Source organism: Oncorhynchus gorbuscha, linkage group LG13 (assembly GCF_021184085.1).
Source record: "Oncorhynchus gorbuscha isolate QuinsamMale2020 ecotype Even-year linkage group LG13, OgorEven_v1.0, whole genome shotgun sequence".
Taxonomy (NCBI): domain Eukaryota; kingdom Metazoa; phylum Chordata; class Actinopteri; order Salmoniformes; family Salmonidae; genus Oncorhynchus; species Oncorhynchus gorbuscha.
This window is the reverse complement of record NC_060185.1, coordinates 55,353,339-55,369,011: the sequence shown is the minus strand read 5'-3', so window position 1 is coordinate 55,369,011 and position 15,673 is coordinate 55,353,339. Positions and strand designations below refer to the sequence as shown.

Below are 15,673 nucleotides of genomic sequence, written 5' to 3'. Positions count from 1 at the left end.
AGCTGTGCTGCAACGCTCCCCATCCAACTTGACAGAGCTTGAGAGGATCTGCAGGATCTGCTTGTAGAGTTATACACATGAAGACTCGAGGCTGTATTCGCTGCCAAAAGGTGCTTCAACAAAGTACTGAGGAAAGGGTCTGAATACTTGTGATATTTCAGTTTTATATTTTTAATAAATTAGAAACTTAAGAAACCGTTTTTGCTTGGTCATTATGGGGTATTGTGTGTAGATTGATGAGGGGGAAAAAATAACTGAATACATTTTAGAATAAGGCTGTAACGTAGCAAAATGTGGGAAAAGTCTAGGGTTCTGAATACTTTCCCGAAGGAACTGTGTGGGTGTGTATGTATATACACACACACCACACACAGTTCCTTCATACATTCATACATATACATAAATACATACATACATATATATACATATACAGTAAGGGGTCATATATGATTTGTATTGTATGATTTGTATTTGTATTTACTTGTAGTAGGTCTCCAAAGGAAAAATACATATGTTATTAGGCACTCTTATTCTAATAATATGACATAATATCCTTATCGGCTTTAAGATATGAGCTGTAGGAGTCCAGTCAATAAAAGGAGAAAGTGCCCGTGTCCAGTCATTGGGGTTTGTGTGGTTTCTTGAAGGTATAACCTCCCCTGGTCATCCCTCCAGCAGGGGGAACCAGTACTCTGGGTCTCCAGGACCATCAGAGCAGTGGAGAACTGGAGGGAGAGGAGGTTAGTCCCCTCAAACTCAACTCTGGACCTCAAAGCCAGTTCCAATGCTTTCATTCCATTGTTCCCCTCTAATCACAGACTGATTTACACCTTGGACACCAGGTAGATGCAAATATGTATCAGGTAGAACAGAAAACCAACAGCCTCCGGACCTCATATGGTAAGAGTTGAATACCCCTGGTCTAGCCTATTTTTTTTATACAATTTTTATTTTAATTTAACTAGGCAAGTCAGTTAAGAACAAATTCTTATTTTCAATGACGGCCTAGGAACAGTGGGTTAACTGCCTGTTCAGGGGCAGAACGACAGATTTGTACCTTGTCAGCTCGGGGGGTTCAAACTTGCAACCTTCCAGTTACTAGCCCAACGCTCTAACCACTAGGCTACCCTGCCGCCCTATGGGTGGTAAGGCCACATGTAGCAAGTCCCTTGTTAATTTACGGGAGGTAGGTGGGGGGGGGGGGGGTTCCCAAGGCTTAGTAGGTCTCAGGCTCTAAAGATGTGAACGGCGCGCACCACATACTGCCTGCAGATGGGGCACTCGTTCATCCTCTTGCCACACTTGGTGCAGGTGACCATGTGGCCGCACTCCAGCAGGACACAGTCAATAGGAGAGTCCATGCAGATCTTACACAGGTTCTCTTCCTGGCCAGGGGTACCACTGGGGTCTGGGAGAAAAAAACAAGGGAAAAAAACACCCTTACACAGAAACACATTTCATTAAATACTAGCTTGGACTCAGTTGACCAAAGACAGCTTGTTAAAACTTCTTAGGGCTGCAATCTCGTTAACGGGATGATATGACAACAGCCAGTGAAAGTGCAGGGCGCCAAATTCAAAACAGAAATCTCAAATTAAATTCCTCAAAGATACATGTATCTTATACTGTTTTAAAAGGGTAATCTTGTTGTTAATTCCGTCACAGTGTCCAATTTCAAATAGACTTTACAGCAAAAGCACCAGAAACGATTATGTTTAGGTCACCACCAAGCCACAGAAAAACACAGCCATTTTTCCAGCCAAAGAGAGGAGTCACAAAAAGCACAAATAAAGATAAAATTAATCACTAACCTTTGATGATCTTCATAGGACTTCATGTTATACAATACATGTACGTTTTGTTTGATAAAGTTCATATTTATATAATGAAATCTGAGTTTACATTGGTGCGTTACGTTCACTAGTTCCAAAAACATTCAGTGATTTTGCATAGCCACATCGATCAACAGAAATACTCATCTTAAATGTTGATGATAATACAAGTTATACACGTAGAATTATAGATATACAGTGGGGCAAGAAAGTATTTAGTCAGCCACCAATTGTGCATGTTCTCCCACTTAAAAAGATGAGGCCTGTAATTTTCATCATAGGTACACTTCAACTATGACAGACAAAATGAGAAAAACAAGTCCAATCACATTGTAGGATTTTTTATGAATTTATTTGCAAATTATGGTGGAAAATAAGTATTTGGTCAATAAAAAAATGTTTCTCAATACTTTGTTATATACCCTTTGTTGGCAATGACAGAGGTCAAACGTTTTCTGCAAGTCTTCACAAGGTTTTCACACACTGTTGCTGGGATTTTGGCCCATTCCTCCATGCAGATCTCCTCTAGAGCAGTGATGTTTTGGGACTGTTGCTGGGCAACACAGACAGAGGAGGACAGAGGAGCCTCTTCAAGAAAAAGTTACAGGTCTGTGAGAGAAATCTTGCTTGTTTGTAGGTGACCAAATACTTATTTTCCACCATAAAAATACTACAATGTGATTTTCTGGAGAAAAAAAATCTCATTTTGTCTGTCATAGTTGAAGTGTACCTATGATGAAAATTACAGGCCTCATCTTTTTAAGTGGGAGAACTTGCACAATTGGTGGCTGACTAAATACTTTTTTGCCCCACTGTACCTCTCCTTAATGCAACCGATGTGTCAGATTTCAAAAAAACTTTACGGAAAAAGCAAACCATGCAATAATCTGAGACGGCGCTCAGAAAAATAATAAAATTAGCAGCCATGTTGTAGTCAACAGAACCCAGAAATCACATTATAAATATTCCCTTACCTTTGATGATCTTCATCAGAATGCACTCCCAGGAATCACAGTTCCACAATAAATGCTTGATTTGTTCGATAATGTCCATTATTTATGTTCAAGTAGCTACTTTTGTTAGCGCGTTAGGTACACATATCCAAACGCTCGTGCAGGTCGAGCATTACTTCGGACAAAAACTTCAAAAAGTTATATTACAGGTCGAAGAAACATTTCAAACTAAGTATAGAATCAACCATTAGGATGTTTTTAATCATAAATCTTCAATAAAGTTCCAACCGGAGAATTCCTTTGTGTCTAGAGGAGCAATGGAACGCAGGTGGATATCATGTGGAATGCGCGTGACCAGGAAATGGCTCTCTGCCAGTAACCTGACTCATTCAGCTCTTATTCAGTCCCACAACACAGCTTCATTCAAGTTTCTAAAGACGGTTGACATCTAGTGGAAGCCCTAGAAAGTGCAACTTCATATCCCACTGAATTCAATCGGGCCTGGGTTAAAAATCGACCAACCTCAGATTTATCACTTCCTGTTTGGATTTCGTCTCAGGTTTTTGCCTGCCATATGAGTTCTATTATACTCACGGACATCATTCAAACAGTTTTAGAAACAGTGTTTTCTATCCAATACTATTAATAATAATATGCATATTTTAGCAACAGACTGAGGCCCCTGCAGCCATAAGAAGTTAACACTCAACCAATTTATTAATCTGAGAGTTATAATACCTAAATCTCATAATTGATTGTTCAAGGCACTTTCACCATTGTCATGCCAAGCGGAAGAGTTTCAGCTTTCATCTTGGGGAGCTTTGCATTGCCTTAAACGCGCGGGGGGGGGGGGGCTCACCTGTGCCGTCATTTGTACTTGAAACTGGAGGATACAGGGAAGAATAAAATGGAGAAAAAAAGCATGTTAAACACTTCCTTGAATGATGCAATTCATTTTCAAAAATGGAATAATAAAACCAAAAAATGTCAATGAACAAATTCCCTGTTGTTTTACAAGATATAAACTTCAGTAATAGGAAAACATTTAATTTGAGAGGTATTTCGTGTTGCATGTGTCAAGCCTCAAATCAGACAAACAAATGCACATGCCATATCATTAGCTGCCTTTCCATAATTTGTGAATTTTCACAACAATTTGTGAAACTACAAACATATTGGGGTGGAAGTTGCCATGGAGCCTGCAGTGTTGCTGCCTCAGTTGAAGTGGGAATCGGAGGTTCTAATAATTATATACAGCGGATTTGGAAAGTATTCAGACCACTTCACTTTTTCCACATTTTGTCATGTTACAGCCTTATTCTAAAATTATTATAATTGTCATCCCCCCACCTCAAATTACAAACAATACCCCATAATGACAAAGCAAAAACAGGATTTTAGAAATGTTTGCAAATTTAGATGGGAATATCACATCACGTATTCACACTTTACTCAGTATTTTGTTGAAGCACCTTTGGCAGCGATTACAGCCTTGAGTCTTCTTGGTTGACGCTACAAGCTTGGCACACCTGTATTTGGGGAGTTTCTCCCATTCCTCTCTGCAGATCCTCTCAAGCTCTGTCAAGTTGGATGGGGAGCGTAGCTGCACAGCTATTTTGAAGTCTCTCCAGAGATGTTAGATCGGGTTCAAGTCCAGGCTCTGGCTGGGCCACTCACGACATTCAGAGACTTGTCCCGAAGCCATTCCTGTGTTGTCTTGGCTGTGTTCTTAGGGTCATTGCCCTGCTGAAAGGTGAACCTTCACCCCAACTCTGGAGCAGGTCTTCATCAAGGATCTCTGTACTTTGATCCGTTTATCTTTCCCTCGATCCTGACTCATCTCCCAATCCATGCTGCTGAAAAACATCCCCACATCATGATGCTGCCACCATCACACTTCACTGTAGGGATGGTGCCAGGTTTCCTCCAGACGTGACGCTTGGCATTCAGGCCAAAGTGTGCAATCTTGGTTTAATTAGACCAGAGAATCTTGTTTCTTATGGACTGAGAGTCCTTTAGGTACCTTTTGGCAAACTCCAAGCGGGCTGTCATGTGCCTTTTACTGAGTGGTATCCGTCTGGCCACTCTACCATAAAGCCTGATTGGTGGAGTGCTTCAGAGATGGATGTCCTTCTGGAAGGTTCTCCCATCTCCACAGAATAACTCTGGAGCTCTGTCAGAGTGATATTGTTATTTATTCTAAAATACATAAAATACAAGGCTGTAACGTAACAAAATATGGAAAAATCAAGGGGTTTGCACTGTATATTAGCCCTACCTAGCTAAGTGAGTAAGCGAAAACAGTGGGCTTCTGTAATAGAAGTTCAAACAGGATGTCTCATATTACAGTCCTCTAAATTTGAGTAATTTAGCATACACTCTTATCCAGAACAACTTACTATCCGGGGTGTATTTATTAGTGCACATCGTAGTAAACTGCTTTGCAACAATCTTTTTTTCAACAAAAACAAGGATCTTATTGGACAAATTCAGAATGTCCCGCACAGCTTCGTCCTATGTCCCTCCCAGTTACGTCCTGTTTGATTCCTAGTAAATACACCCCAGTTCAACTATGATGCCGGTAGGGAAAACAACCATATATCACAATCATTGCAGGTAAAACGTCCTTTACCCAGATTCTGGAGGTCCTTCTGGTCATGGTAGAGGCGGGTGACCCTCTCCATTAGCTCCCACTTCTCGCAGCAGCCCTTGTAGTTGACAAAGTTACGGGCTAGGATCTCCTTGAGCTGCCGGACGCTGAGGGCCTCGATGTCATCTGCCGTGGCCAGGTCTGACAGCGACGCCCTGCGGCCTGGTGCCAGCACCTCATCTGTGTCTGAGGACTGAGCAACAGCATAACAAAATCAGAGTTGCATTCAATAGTGAACAATGTTGTGGAACGTTCAGATACATTGTGTTAAGGGCCTGTAAAACGGACATGCATTGATCTATAACCAACTCGTCCATTTAAGAGTCAGGTATCAATTCAGCTCGATTCCTGACATTTAACAGCCATGTTCAGTACGTTGCACCCTCCTTAAAGCGCGCTTGATTGGCATAAAATAAAAATCTAGTGAAAAAGGTTACAGGTTCATTAGAATGGAATGACACAAATGATAGGCTATTCCTGATTTTCTAAGGTCAGACAGAAATCGTGAACAATCACATCACATTGACAGCCATCATGTTTGAATGTCATAATTATTGATTAAAGGGATCCATCCATACACTAACTGTGTACAGGGCCCATATTCATAAAGAATTTCAAAGTAGTGCTGATCTAGGATCAGTTTAGCCTTTTTGGAACCTTATTATTAACAACATGGGGGAACTGATCCTAGATCAGTACTACTGCTCTTAGACACTGAAGACGGGCCTAGAACCTACACCACAAGATGGATTTTGGTTCTTTGAGATCTATTTCTAGGTCGAAAATTTGCGAACATCAACTATGTTGTTTAGCTACCCCAACCCAAACTGTATTAAGAGGAACAGTGTCAGTCACATGGGGCATTCACAGCCACAGTGCAGGAAATGGCAACACGCCACATTACATGCCAAAGCTGAAATCCATCAGTGGGGATAAGAATAGATTACTGCTTGGCTACAAGGGCCTACATTTCTGACAGACATGTGAATAATGGGGCACACCATGCAGACATGGAGAGCCAGCCATCAAACAACAAAACACTGCTCTACAATGGGACTCTGTCTGAGCACAATGGCACTGGAGGGTCTAAAACATTCCTACAGTATGAGTAAACTAAATATATCTAAACTCACCATATGTCAAGATGAAAAAATAATTTGAAAGGGTGTCGCAAAAGTCTGAAATTACACTTGTATTTCAGCAAACGCAGAGCATATCTTGACCTCAACCCTTACTCTATCACAGCCATATCGTAACACTTTCAATCCTCCTATAGCCTAATGGCATGTGCCAAAGTTTAATACATTAAAACATGTGGTGTATACATTTGTAATGCATGTTGGCAAAAATTTACAAAACTATGGTAACCTCTTAAAATGACATTTTAAATTAAAATTATAAATTAAAAAAGGTAAAATTGTTTTGAAACCATTATCCTTGGTCTATCTCCACCTCGTATTTTACCAAAACCTAACCAACCCTGGCCTTCTGACACCCATTCAAAACCCTTACCCCATCACCACCAACATAACAGGCGAGAATGATAGATTAACAATGAACAGACGGCAGACTGGTACAGAAGCCAAGAACAATAAACACATACAATACTAGTTCAAAGTTTGGACACACCTACTCATTCAAGAATAATAGTGAATACATCAAAACTATTAAATAACACATATGAAATCATGTAGTAACCAAAAAGTGTTAGACAAATCAAAATATATTTTATATATTTGAGACTCTTCAAAGCAGCCACCCTTTGCCTCGGTGACACCTTCGCACACTCTTGGCATTCTCTCAACCAGCAACACTTTCCCAACAGTCTTGAAGGAGTTCCCACATATGCTAAGCACTTGTTGGCTGCTTTTCCTTCACCCTGCAGTCGTCCAACTCATCCCAAACCATCTCAATTGGGTTGAGGTCAGGTGATTGTGGAGTCCAGGTCATCTGTAAATAAGGATTTTTCTTAACTGCCTAGTTAAATAAAGGTTCAATAAAAAAAATGATGCAGCACTCCATCACTCTCCTTCTTGGTCAAATAGCCCTTACACAGCCTGGAGGTGTGTTGGGTCATTGTCTTATTGAAAAATAAATGATAGTCCCACTAAGTGCAAACCAGATGGGATGGCGTTTTGCTGCAGAATGCTGTGGTAGCCATAATGGTTAAGTGTGCATTGAATTTTAAATAAAATCACTGACAGTGTTCCCAACAAAGCACCCGTTGATCCTCCTCTATGATTCACGGTGGCAACCACACTTGCAGAGTTCATCCGTTCACCTACTCTGAGTCTCACAAGACACAGCGGTTGGAACCAAAAATCTCAAATTTGGACTCATCAGACCAAAGGACAGACTTCCGGCGGTCTCATGTCATTGCTCGTCTTTCTTGGCCCAAGCAAGTCTCTTCTTCTTATTGGTGTCCTTAGTGGTTTCTTTGCAGCAATTCAACAATGAAGGCCTGATTCACGCAGTCTCCTCTGAACAGTTGATGTTGAGATGTCTTTTACTTGAACTCTGTGAATCTTTTAATTGGGCTGCAATCTGAGGTGCATCCTCTGCAGCAGCGGTAACTCTGGGTTTTCCTTTCCTGTGGCAGTCCTCATGTGAGACAATTTCATCATAGCACTTGATTGTTTTTGTGACTGCACTTGAAGAAACTTTCAGTTCTTGAAATGTTCCAGATTTACTGACCTTCATGTCTTAAAGTAATGATGGACTGTCGTTTCTCTTTGCTTATTTCGGTTCTTGCCATAATATGGACTTAGTCATTTACCAAATAGGGCTATCTTCTGTATACTGGCCCTACCTTGTCACAACACAACTGACTGGCCCAAATACATTAAGGAAAAAAATTCCACAAATTAACAGGGCACACCGGTTAATTGGAATGCGTTCATGAAGATGGTTGAGAGAATTCCAATAGTGTGCAAAGCTGGTAAAGGCAAAGGGTGGCTACTTTGAAGAATCTCAAATATATTTTGATTTGTTCAACAATTCTTTGGGTTACTACACGATTCCATGTGTTATTTCATAGTTTTGATGTCTTCACTATTATTCGACAATGTATAAAATAGTAAAAATAAAGAAAAACCCTGGAATGAGTAGGTGTTTCCAAACTCTTGACTGGCACTATAGGACACTCCTCTTTCTAATATTGATCCAACAAACAGTTTCAATTCCTGTTTCCACCATTAACCAGAGAGGTTGTGCGGATTTGCTAACAAATAATACAACGGTCAACTTCCTTAATTGAGTTAATATTTAACATAGTAAGTCGTAGTAAATCCGTCATATCAACCTTTACCCTTTCTGAGAATGCTAGCCTTTAATAACTTCCTGCCAAAGCAGGTTCTAGCCATCACAGTTAAAAGCTTCGAGGAGGAAACCCATCTTGCGTCAATGGAGGTCAAATCTGGTAAATGTTACAGGCCTCTATTTCACAGAATGTTTGTTCTCATTCTGTATAGGCCACACATAGTAAAAACAAAAATATATTTAGCAACCTAAGCAGGTTCTGAGACCCATATGAGATCAGGGTCTGTATTCATGAAGTGTCTCAGAGTATGTGCCAAGACCTGAAATAATTTTCTAGACAAAGGGACCATGAAAACCCTTTTAGCAGCATTAGTGTAGCCTCACTTTGATTTTTGGTTGTGTGCACTATCTGGTACTGTAGAGTGGTTCCCCAAGTTAATCAAGAACAAGCTACAAACAGCCCAGAATAAAATGTCAGGGGTCATTCTGAATCTTAGACCTCGGGCTCATGTTGTACATCCTCAGCTCTGTGAACTACAGCGGCTAGCAGTTGATAAAAGGGTCATTCAGTTGAAGTTGGCCCATAAAATTGTGTAGGGTAAAGTCCCCCCCCCCCCCCCCCAATATCTGAAAAACTATTTTTATGTGGTTAGGGACTAATTCCTACACCACCAGAGGCAGTGCCACAGACTTTGTGCCATATAGATTCAAGAACTTTAATGGTCAGAACACATTTTTATATACAGCAGTGGTAGAGTGAAACAAACTCCCGTCAGATTTTTGTTTTAAACTGTTTCTGACAGTCGTAGGTTCAAACACTCCTGCAAGACATGGTTAATGTTGAGATAGCCTTTATATTTTGTACACATTTAAATATTTGGCCACTGTATGATTGAATGAATCTATGGCAGTGCCCATGTCACTTGTTTTTTAACTGCAGCCCTTGCCTACCAATAGAGGACCACAATGGAAACAAGTATTTAGACTGTGTTTATATTCCTCTGAAATTTTGGTATATGTATCTGTTGCCTGGTGTAACATTTTGATGTATTTTAAAATAAAATCAAGCACTGATCTAAAAATCATAAGACTAATGAATCAGGGGGGAGCTCATCCTAGATCAGCACTCCTACTCTGACATGCTTTATGGATAAAGGCCCAGGGCTAAGGAGAGGATTCCCATCGCTGCTATAGTAGTACCATGGCTAGGGCCATCAGTACTACTATAGCAGTGTCAGGCTGTAGTACCTGCAGCTCCGGCTCTCCCTGCAGCTCTGTATCTCCCTCAGTGTCCAGTGGCTCCTCAGGACCCAAGGGCAACAACACAGACGGGGTCTACGAGCAAAAACCCACCACACACCAAAAACACTTAATTAGCAAGCTAGAGTTAGCCATGCTCTAACTGAAGGGGCCATACAGAAGGTTAGTAATCTATTCTCAAGCTATTGTTAATGCTACATAACACAAAAGGTGAAGCGATGGACAAAATTGTAAATTAATGGTTGACAGACAAACAAGGGTAAGGGGTTAGTCGTGTGTGGTATAGTAGGTTCTCTTGGGTTCGGGCCTCACCTGACTGCCCTCCTGAGTGGGTGGCGGCTGTGAAGGGATATTGTCTGTGGAGGTGGGGTCGGAGTGTGTGGAGGGTGTGGTGGTGGTGGTGGTAGTAGTGGGGGCTGGAAGAGGAGTTGTCTCATGCTGGGTCACGGTGGGGGTCTGTGTTTGGGTCAGAGGGTTTATGATTGGGCCAGAGGATGATGGTGTCTGCTGTCCCAGGACCAGCTCCACCAGTTCCTCTTTCTCACGGCACATCTGTGTTGAGACCTCGTGCAGGTGGAGGTAGTCGCGCAGGTCCTTCACCTTGAGCTTCATCAGCTCGGTGCGCTCGAAAAGCGTGCCGTGAAACCGCTGGCAAGTGTGGCAAAGGCGTTGCCGGGGCTCAAGCTGGGCCGAACAACTGCCACAGTAGTTCTTCTTGCAGTCCACGCATACATGCTGCGGGGGAGAGGAGACCGACACACAATCACTGTCAATCATGTGTCTGTTAGCATATTTTCCCTCCCTAGCTGTTATAATTCAGTAAATTATGGGACCAAAAGAGTTCCTTTTAAAACTTGTCCCAGGCTTTGTACCAACTCTGGCTGCAACCGGACACTGACAACGTAATGTCTAGATATTAAAGACCATGAAGCATAAATGCTCGTCTTGTTCAAATCTTGCCCTGAGGCTAGTTCCGGTACATTAAAGTACATAACCATTGCATTGGTTTTGACCCTTTTCATGCCTCCACTAGATAATGGAGGTATTGTAGAGTGTATAAAAAAAGCTAAGAGCAGCATGGATAGTCAAGAGTCAAGTCTTGAGTTCTGCAGTTTTGCTGGTTCTCTTTTCTCAGCAAGCTAGCCATTCCGGTAGACTTCCGGTCATTGCACTAACACTAGTTAGTATGGGCTCACGAAACTACCTCTAACTTCATTCATACTGGACAGAGACATAAAAATGATACCCATGAGTTCACCTGTCTCTGGATAACTATTTTATCAATGTTGATCAATTTCTAATTGGCCAGGTCTGAATTAACCACGGATTAGAGAGGATGGATGAAAAACCTGCCGTTCTACAGATCTCAAAGGCCGGATTTGGGAAAGGGTGGGCTGAGAGTGTTTTACCTTTCTGGCAAGGGTGACGAAGCGGCTTCCGCAGGCTTTGCATGTGTGTTCCGGGAGTGGGGGTGATGGGTAGCTGCTGTAACCTGAGTTAGTATAGGCCTGGTGACGCATGCTACTGTTGCTCTCCTCCACCGTGGCAGTGTCCAGACAGAACCAGTTACAGCAGGACGTCCACATGCTCCACACCAACTCTTAGATGGTCTCACCACCTGGACACACACGTGTTAATATTGAGAGTGGGTTAGTGAAGCCAGACCACTGAGTTAAGAGTTTGTGGGAGAAAAAGAAAAGAGTAAGGATTGCGGATGTGTTGAATGGGCAAGATCATGAACAGAGTGAGTAGTGAGTGACTAAAGAGGCAGGGTATGTATGAGTGGGGCAAACTTTAGAGCTATTTGAAGGGCATGAGCAAGGGCTGGGGTAATGCAGTGGAGAAAGACCTGTAAGAGAGGTTGAGTAGGTAGGCTAGGATATATCAATAACAACTGAAGTGCTGATGTTACAGTGCATTGGTGGTATTATGTTCGGACGTGCAGTGTCGTATACAGCTCAATCAATGATACTGGGATTGCAATTGAAATGAGAGATGTGAAGTGAATGGTGTTGGCCTCAAACTTTTGTCAGTAAGGAGAGCAGGTAGCTGGCTTTTGGCTACCAGAAGTAAGGCTCCCATCATTAATTCAGAGCTTGTTTTCAGTCAGAGCTGCAGGAGCACGGGCTGGTGGGGCGGTATGTGAATTGGAGTGGGTCCAGGGGGTCTGGGATAATGACATTGATGTGAGCCATGACCTGCCTTTCAAAGCATTTCACAGCTACAGATGTGAGTGCTACGGGGTGATAGTCATTTAGACAGGTTACCTTGGCATTCAGTAGGAGTGCTGATCTGGGATCAAGTCCCCCTGTCCAAGCAATATTTAAGTAATAAGGCCTGAGGCAGTGTGGTATATGACTACACGTGCCTGGATACAGCCATTAGCCGTGGTATACTGGTCATATACCACAAACCCCAGAGGTGCCTTATAAACTGGTTAGCAATGTAATTAGAACAGTAACAATACATTTGTCAAATACCAAAGCTTTTCAGCAAATATCCATTCAGGGCACAAACCATCCGGTTTATAATATTCATTATGATCAAAAAGGTCAAAAGGATCCTAGATCAGCAATCTTACTCAGACGCTTTATGAATACATACAGGCCTTACAGCATGTAAGGTGAGGTCTACTAACTAACTTTAGGCTACACCCTCAATCTCTCAAGAATTGACAATAGGATTGGATTGATCAGTTTTCAACTACTGCAGGGCCAATTCTCAGTCACTTGTTTATTCTCTGGTTCCACTGTGGAACTTAATAGCTAGGCTACACACAAACACACTGCCATAGAGACCAAAACAAGACAGAACTAACAGCACCTACCAAACAGAAAGGCAGATCCACAACAGCTGCTGCTAAGGAAATGCCTGCTACCAGGCTGCATCAAGTGGAGAACAGCTGAGGGAAAAGTGACTTGGTGCCTCAGGCATCCAGGGGCCAACTGCAAAGGTCTCACGCCTGAATGCAGTGCAGAGTTAAGGAAGCCTAGTTGTACAATAAAGGAGTCACTTGTAAAACTAACATTAGTCTGACCATGTCCATGTAATGTTACATTTTCTAATTGATAATAATACAAAGTGAAAGACAGCTGTCCCCCCTCCTTATTCTAAAGTAGTAGCCTACAGGCTAGTAGGCACATTCTGCCCCGATATAGGCTATCTTACCCTATCAATGTTAACCAACAGTTGGATGAAAAAATAAATTTAAAAAAGACACTTCACACCCAGTGTACATTTGATGCTGACTGGCTTTAGTGGCTGTAGACTGGCTTTAGTGGCTGTAGACGGGCTTTAGTGGCTGTAGACGGGCTTTAGTGGCTGTAGACGGGCTTTAGTGGCTGTAGACGGGCTTTAGTGGCTGTAGACGGGCTTTAGTGGCTGTAGACTGGCTTTAGTGGCTGTAGACTGGCTTTAGTGGCTGTAGACTGGCTTTAGTGGCTGTAGACTGGCTTTAGTGGCTGTAGACTGGCTTTAGTGGCTGTAGACGGGCTTTAGTGGCTGTAGACGGGCTTTAGTGGCTGTAGACGGGCTTTAGTGGCTGTAGACTGGCTTTAGTGGCTGTAGACTGGCTTTAGTGGCTGTAGACTGGCTTTAGTGGCTGTAGACTGGCTTTAGTGGCTGTAGACTAGCTTTAGTGGCTGTAGACTGGCTTTAGTGGCTGTAGACTGGCTTTAGTGGCTGTAGACTGGCTTTAGTGGCTGTAGACTGGCTTTAGTGGCTGTAGACTGGCTTTAGTGGCTGTAGACTGGCTTTAGTGGCGTAGGTCAGGGTAGCCCAAGATTACCTCTGACAGCCAAGTACTCCATCTAAACGTGACTCGATTATCAATTGCAATACGGTTCTATTAACATAAAGCCCTTTACTTTCACATCACAAAATAATTTCACAAATGCAAAATAGACACTGTACACCACAGGAGGTTGGTGGCACCTTACATTTACATTACATTTAAGTCATTTAGCAGACGCTCTTATCCAGAGCGACTTACAAATTGGTGCATTCACCTTATGACATCCAGTGGAACAGTCACTTTACAATAGTGCATCTAAATCTTAAAGGGGGGGGGGGGAATACTTATCCTATCCTAGGTATTCCTTAAAGAGGTGGGATTTCAGGTGTCTCCGGAAGGTGGTGATTGACCTTAACTGGGGAGAACGGGCTCGTTGTAATGGCTGGAGCAGAAATAGGGGAATTGTATCAAATACGTCAAACATGGTTTCCATGTGTTTGATGCCATTCAATTCCTGACATTATTATGAGCCGTCCTCCCCTCAGCAGCCTCCACTGATGTACACTGTTTTAACTGGCAGTTAGAAAATATTTTTCGGTGACTAAAGTAGTTTCTGGCATTCTAATAATTAACACAGTCTTCCGTAAACACACGATGTATAACATGGATAGATGGCCGTGTGGGAACAATAACAATATAAGAAGGTGTGTATCAAGTTCTTATGCTTCCAAAACCGTACCGCAAGCGATGCGTGTTCCGCCCGAGCGTCGGAGCTCTTAACGAAACTCAATGTACTTAAGACGCATTCGTCCAATGACTTGTGTACTGTAAAGGAACTGAGAAACCAGAGTAGACTACTCAAAACCCCACACAGCAAGTGTGTCTCAGTTGTCACCGTTTGCACTACAATAGGCTTTACGTATACCTAGTTAGTTAGGTTTAGTGGACATTAATACAACTTCTGTAACTTACATTACACTGTGACAGCAATAGTGGCAGGGTCGCAAAGTCCAAAACAAAGATATAGGGTAGGGTCCACAATCACACAGATATAGCCACCCATATATACGGTATGTAGTTAGCCACCACACTCAGAACGAGGCACAGAACCAAAACAATTGTGGGGAATGTCCCCGTACAGATGGACACGCCATCATCCTCCCAAGTAAATATTTAGTAAGACCGGAAAGAAAGCTGTAACGTTAAGACTAGAAAACAATGTAGCTAGCTTTTTTTCATAATACGTGTTCCCATTAATCTGCTGTTGTCAGTCACTTGTTTGCCTACTAACATACCACAAAAAGTAAATTCACTACGTTGAGTTACCAATACATTTGAGCTGTTCAGATACTAGCGAATGCAGACCATCTGCCCATACTAGCTGGCTAGTAAACTAACGTTAGAAGCTAGCTAGCTCCTGCTGTTAACTTTATCGAGTTGAAATGATCGGCAATAGCTACCTCGACACGAAGCCCGGGGTCGTGAAACGCGTGCTAGCAGCAGCTGGCAAGTAGCTCACGAACTAAGGATGACTTTTGTGGAGCTAATGTTCTCCGACACTCACAAAATGACAAGGAATAAATCGAAGTTAGCTAGTTGGAGTGAAACAGGAAGAAAGTGCTTCTAGCCAGTGACACTCCCCCGGCCAGTTTCTGTAGCCCCAGAGAGTTGCTGATGCGTGTGCACGTACATTTCGACTCGCTAGTTGAATGCAGACACGTACGAAAGTTTTCATAAGTTTTGCAAGCATTTTATTTCCAGGGAAGTAGTGTCCTCTTGTGGACACTAATAAAACGACGCGATTAATGAATAGAGTCCTCAACAATTTAAAGTGATTACATGCCATCAGTTACATTGCAAATAAATATCACACATTGTAAACCCATTGGTTTATCCAGAATGTCTCTGCCACTATTTGGTTGTAGCAGTAAAACATAGTACTGCAAAGGATGATTATCACGGGTATATCCCCATCATTACAGTGCCT

General features: G+C 42.3%; 1 protein-coding gene across 3 annotated transcripts; it reads right to left on the bottom strand.

Moving 5' to 3' along the window:
- Positions 1-310: 310 nt before the first annotated feature.
- Positions 311-15,359, bottom strand: rffl (ring finger and FYVE-like domain containing E3 ubiquitin protein ligase). Of its 3 annotated transcripts, XM_046295052.1 has the most exons (7): positions 15,147-15,359; positions 11,363-11,571; positions 10,266-10,688; positions 9,942-10,028; positions 5,418-5,628; positions 3,645-3,668; positions 311-1,408 (listed from the first exon to the last, which is right to left on the bottom strand). In XM_046295052.1, exons 2-7 carry the CDS (start codon positions 11,537-11,539, stop codon positions 1,227-1,229), a joined length of 1,104 nt encoding a protein of 367 aa, XP_046151008.1. In that variant the 5' UTR covers positions 11,540-11,571; positions 15,147-15,359; the 3' UTR covers positions 311-1,226. The 3 variants fall into 3 exon arrangements, with proteins under 3 accessions (XP_046151008.1, XP_046151009.1, XP_046151010.1); XM_046295053.1 differs by lacking the exon at positions 3,645-3,668; XM_046295054.1 differs by lacking the exon at positions 9,942-10,028.
- Between the last annotated feature and the right edge of the window lie 314 nt (positions 15,360-15,673).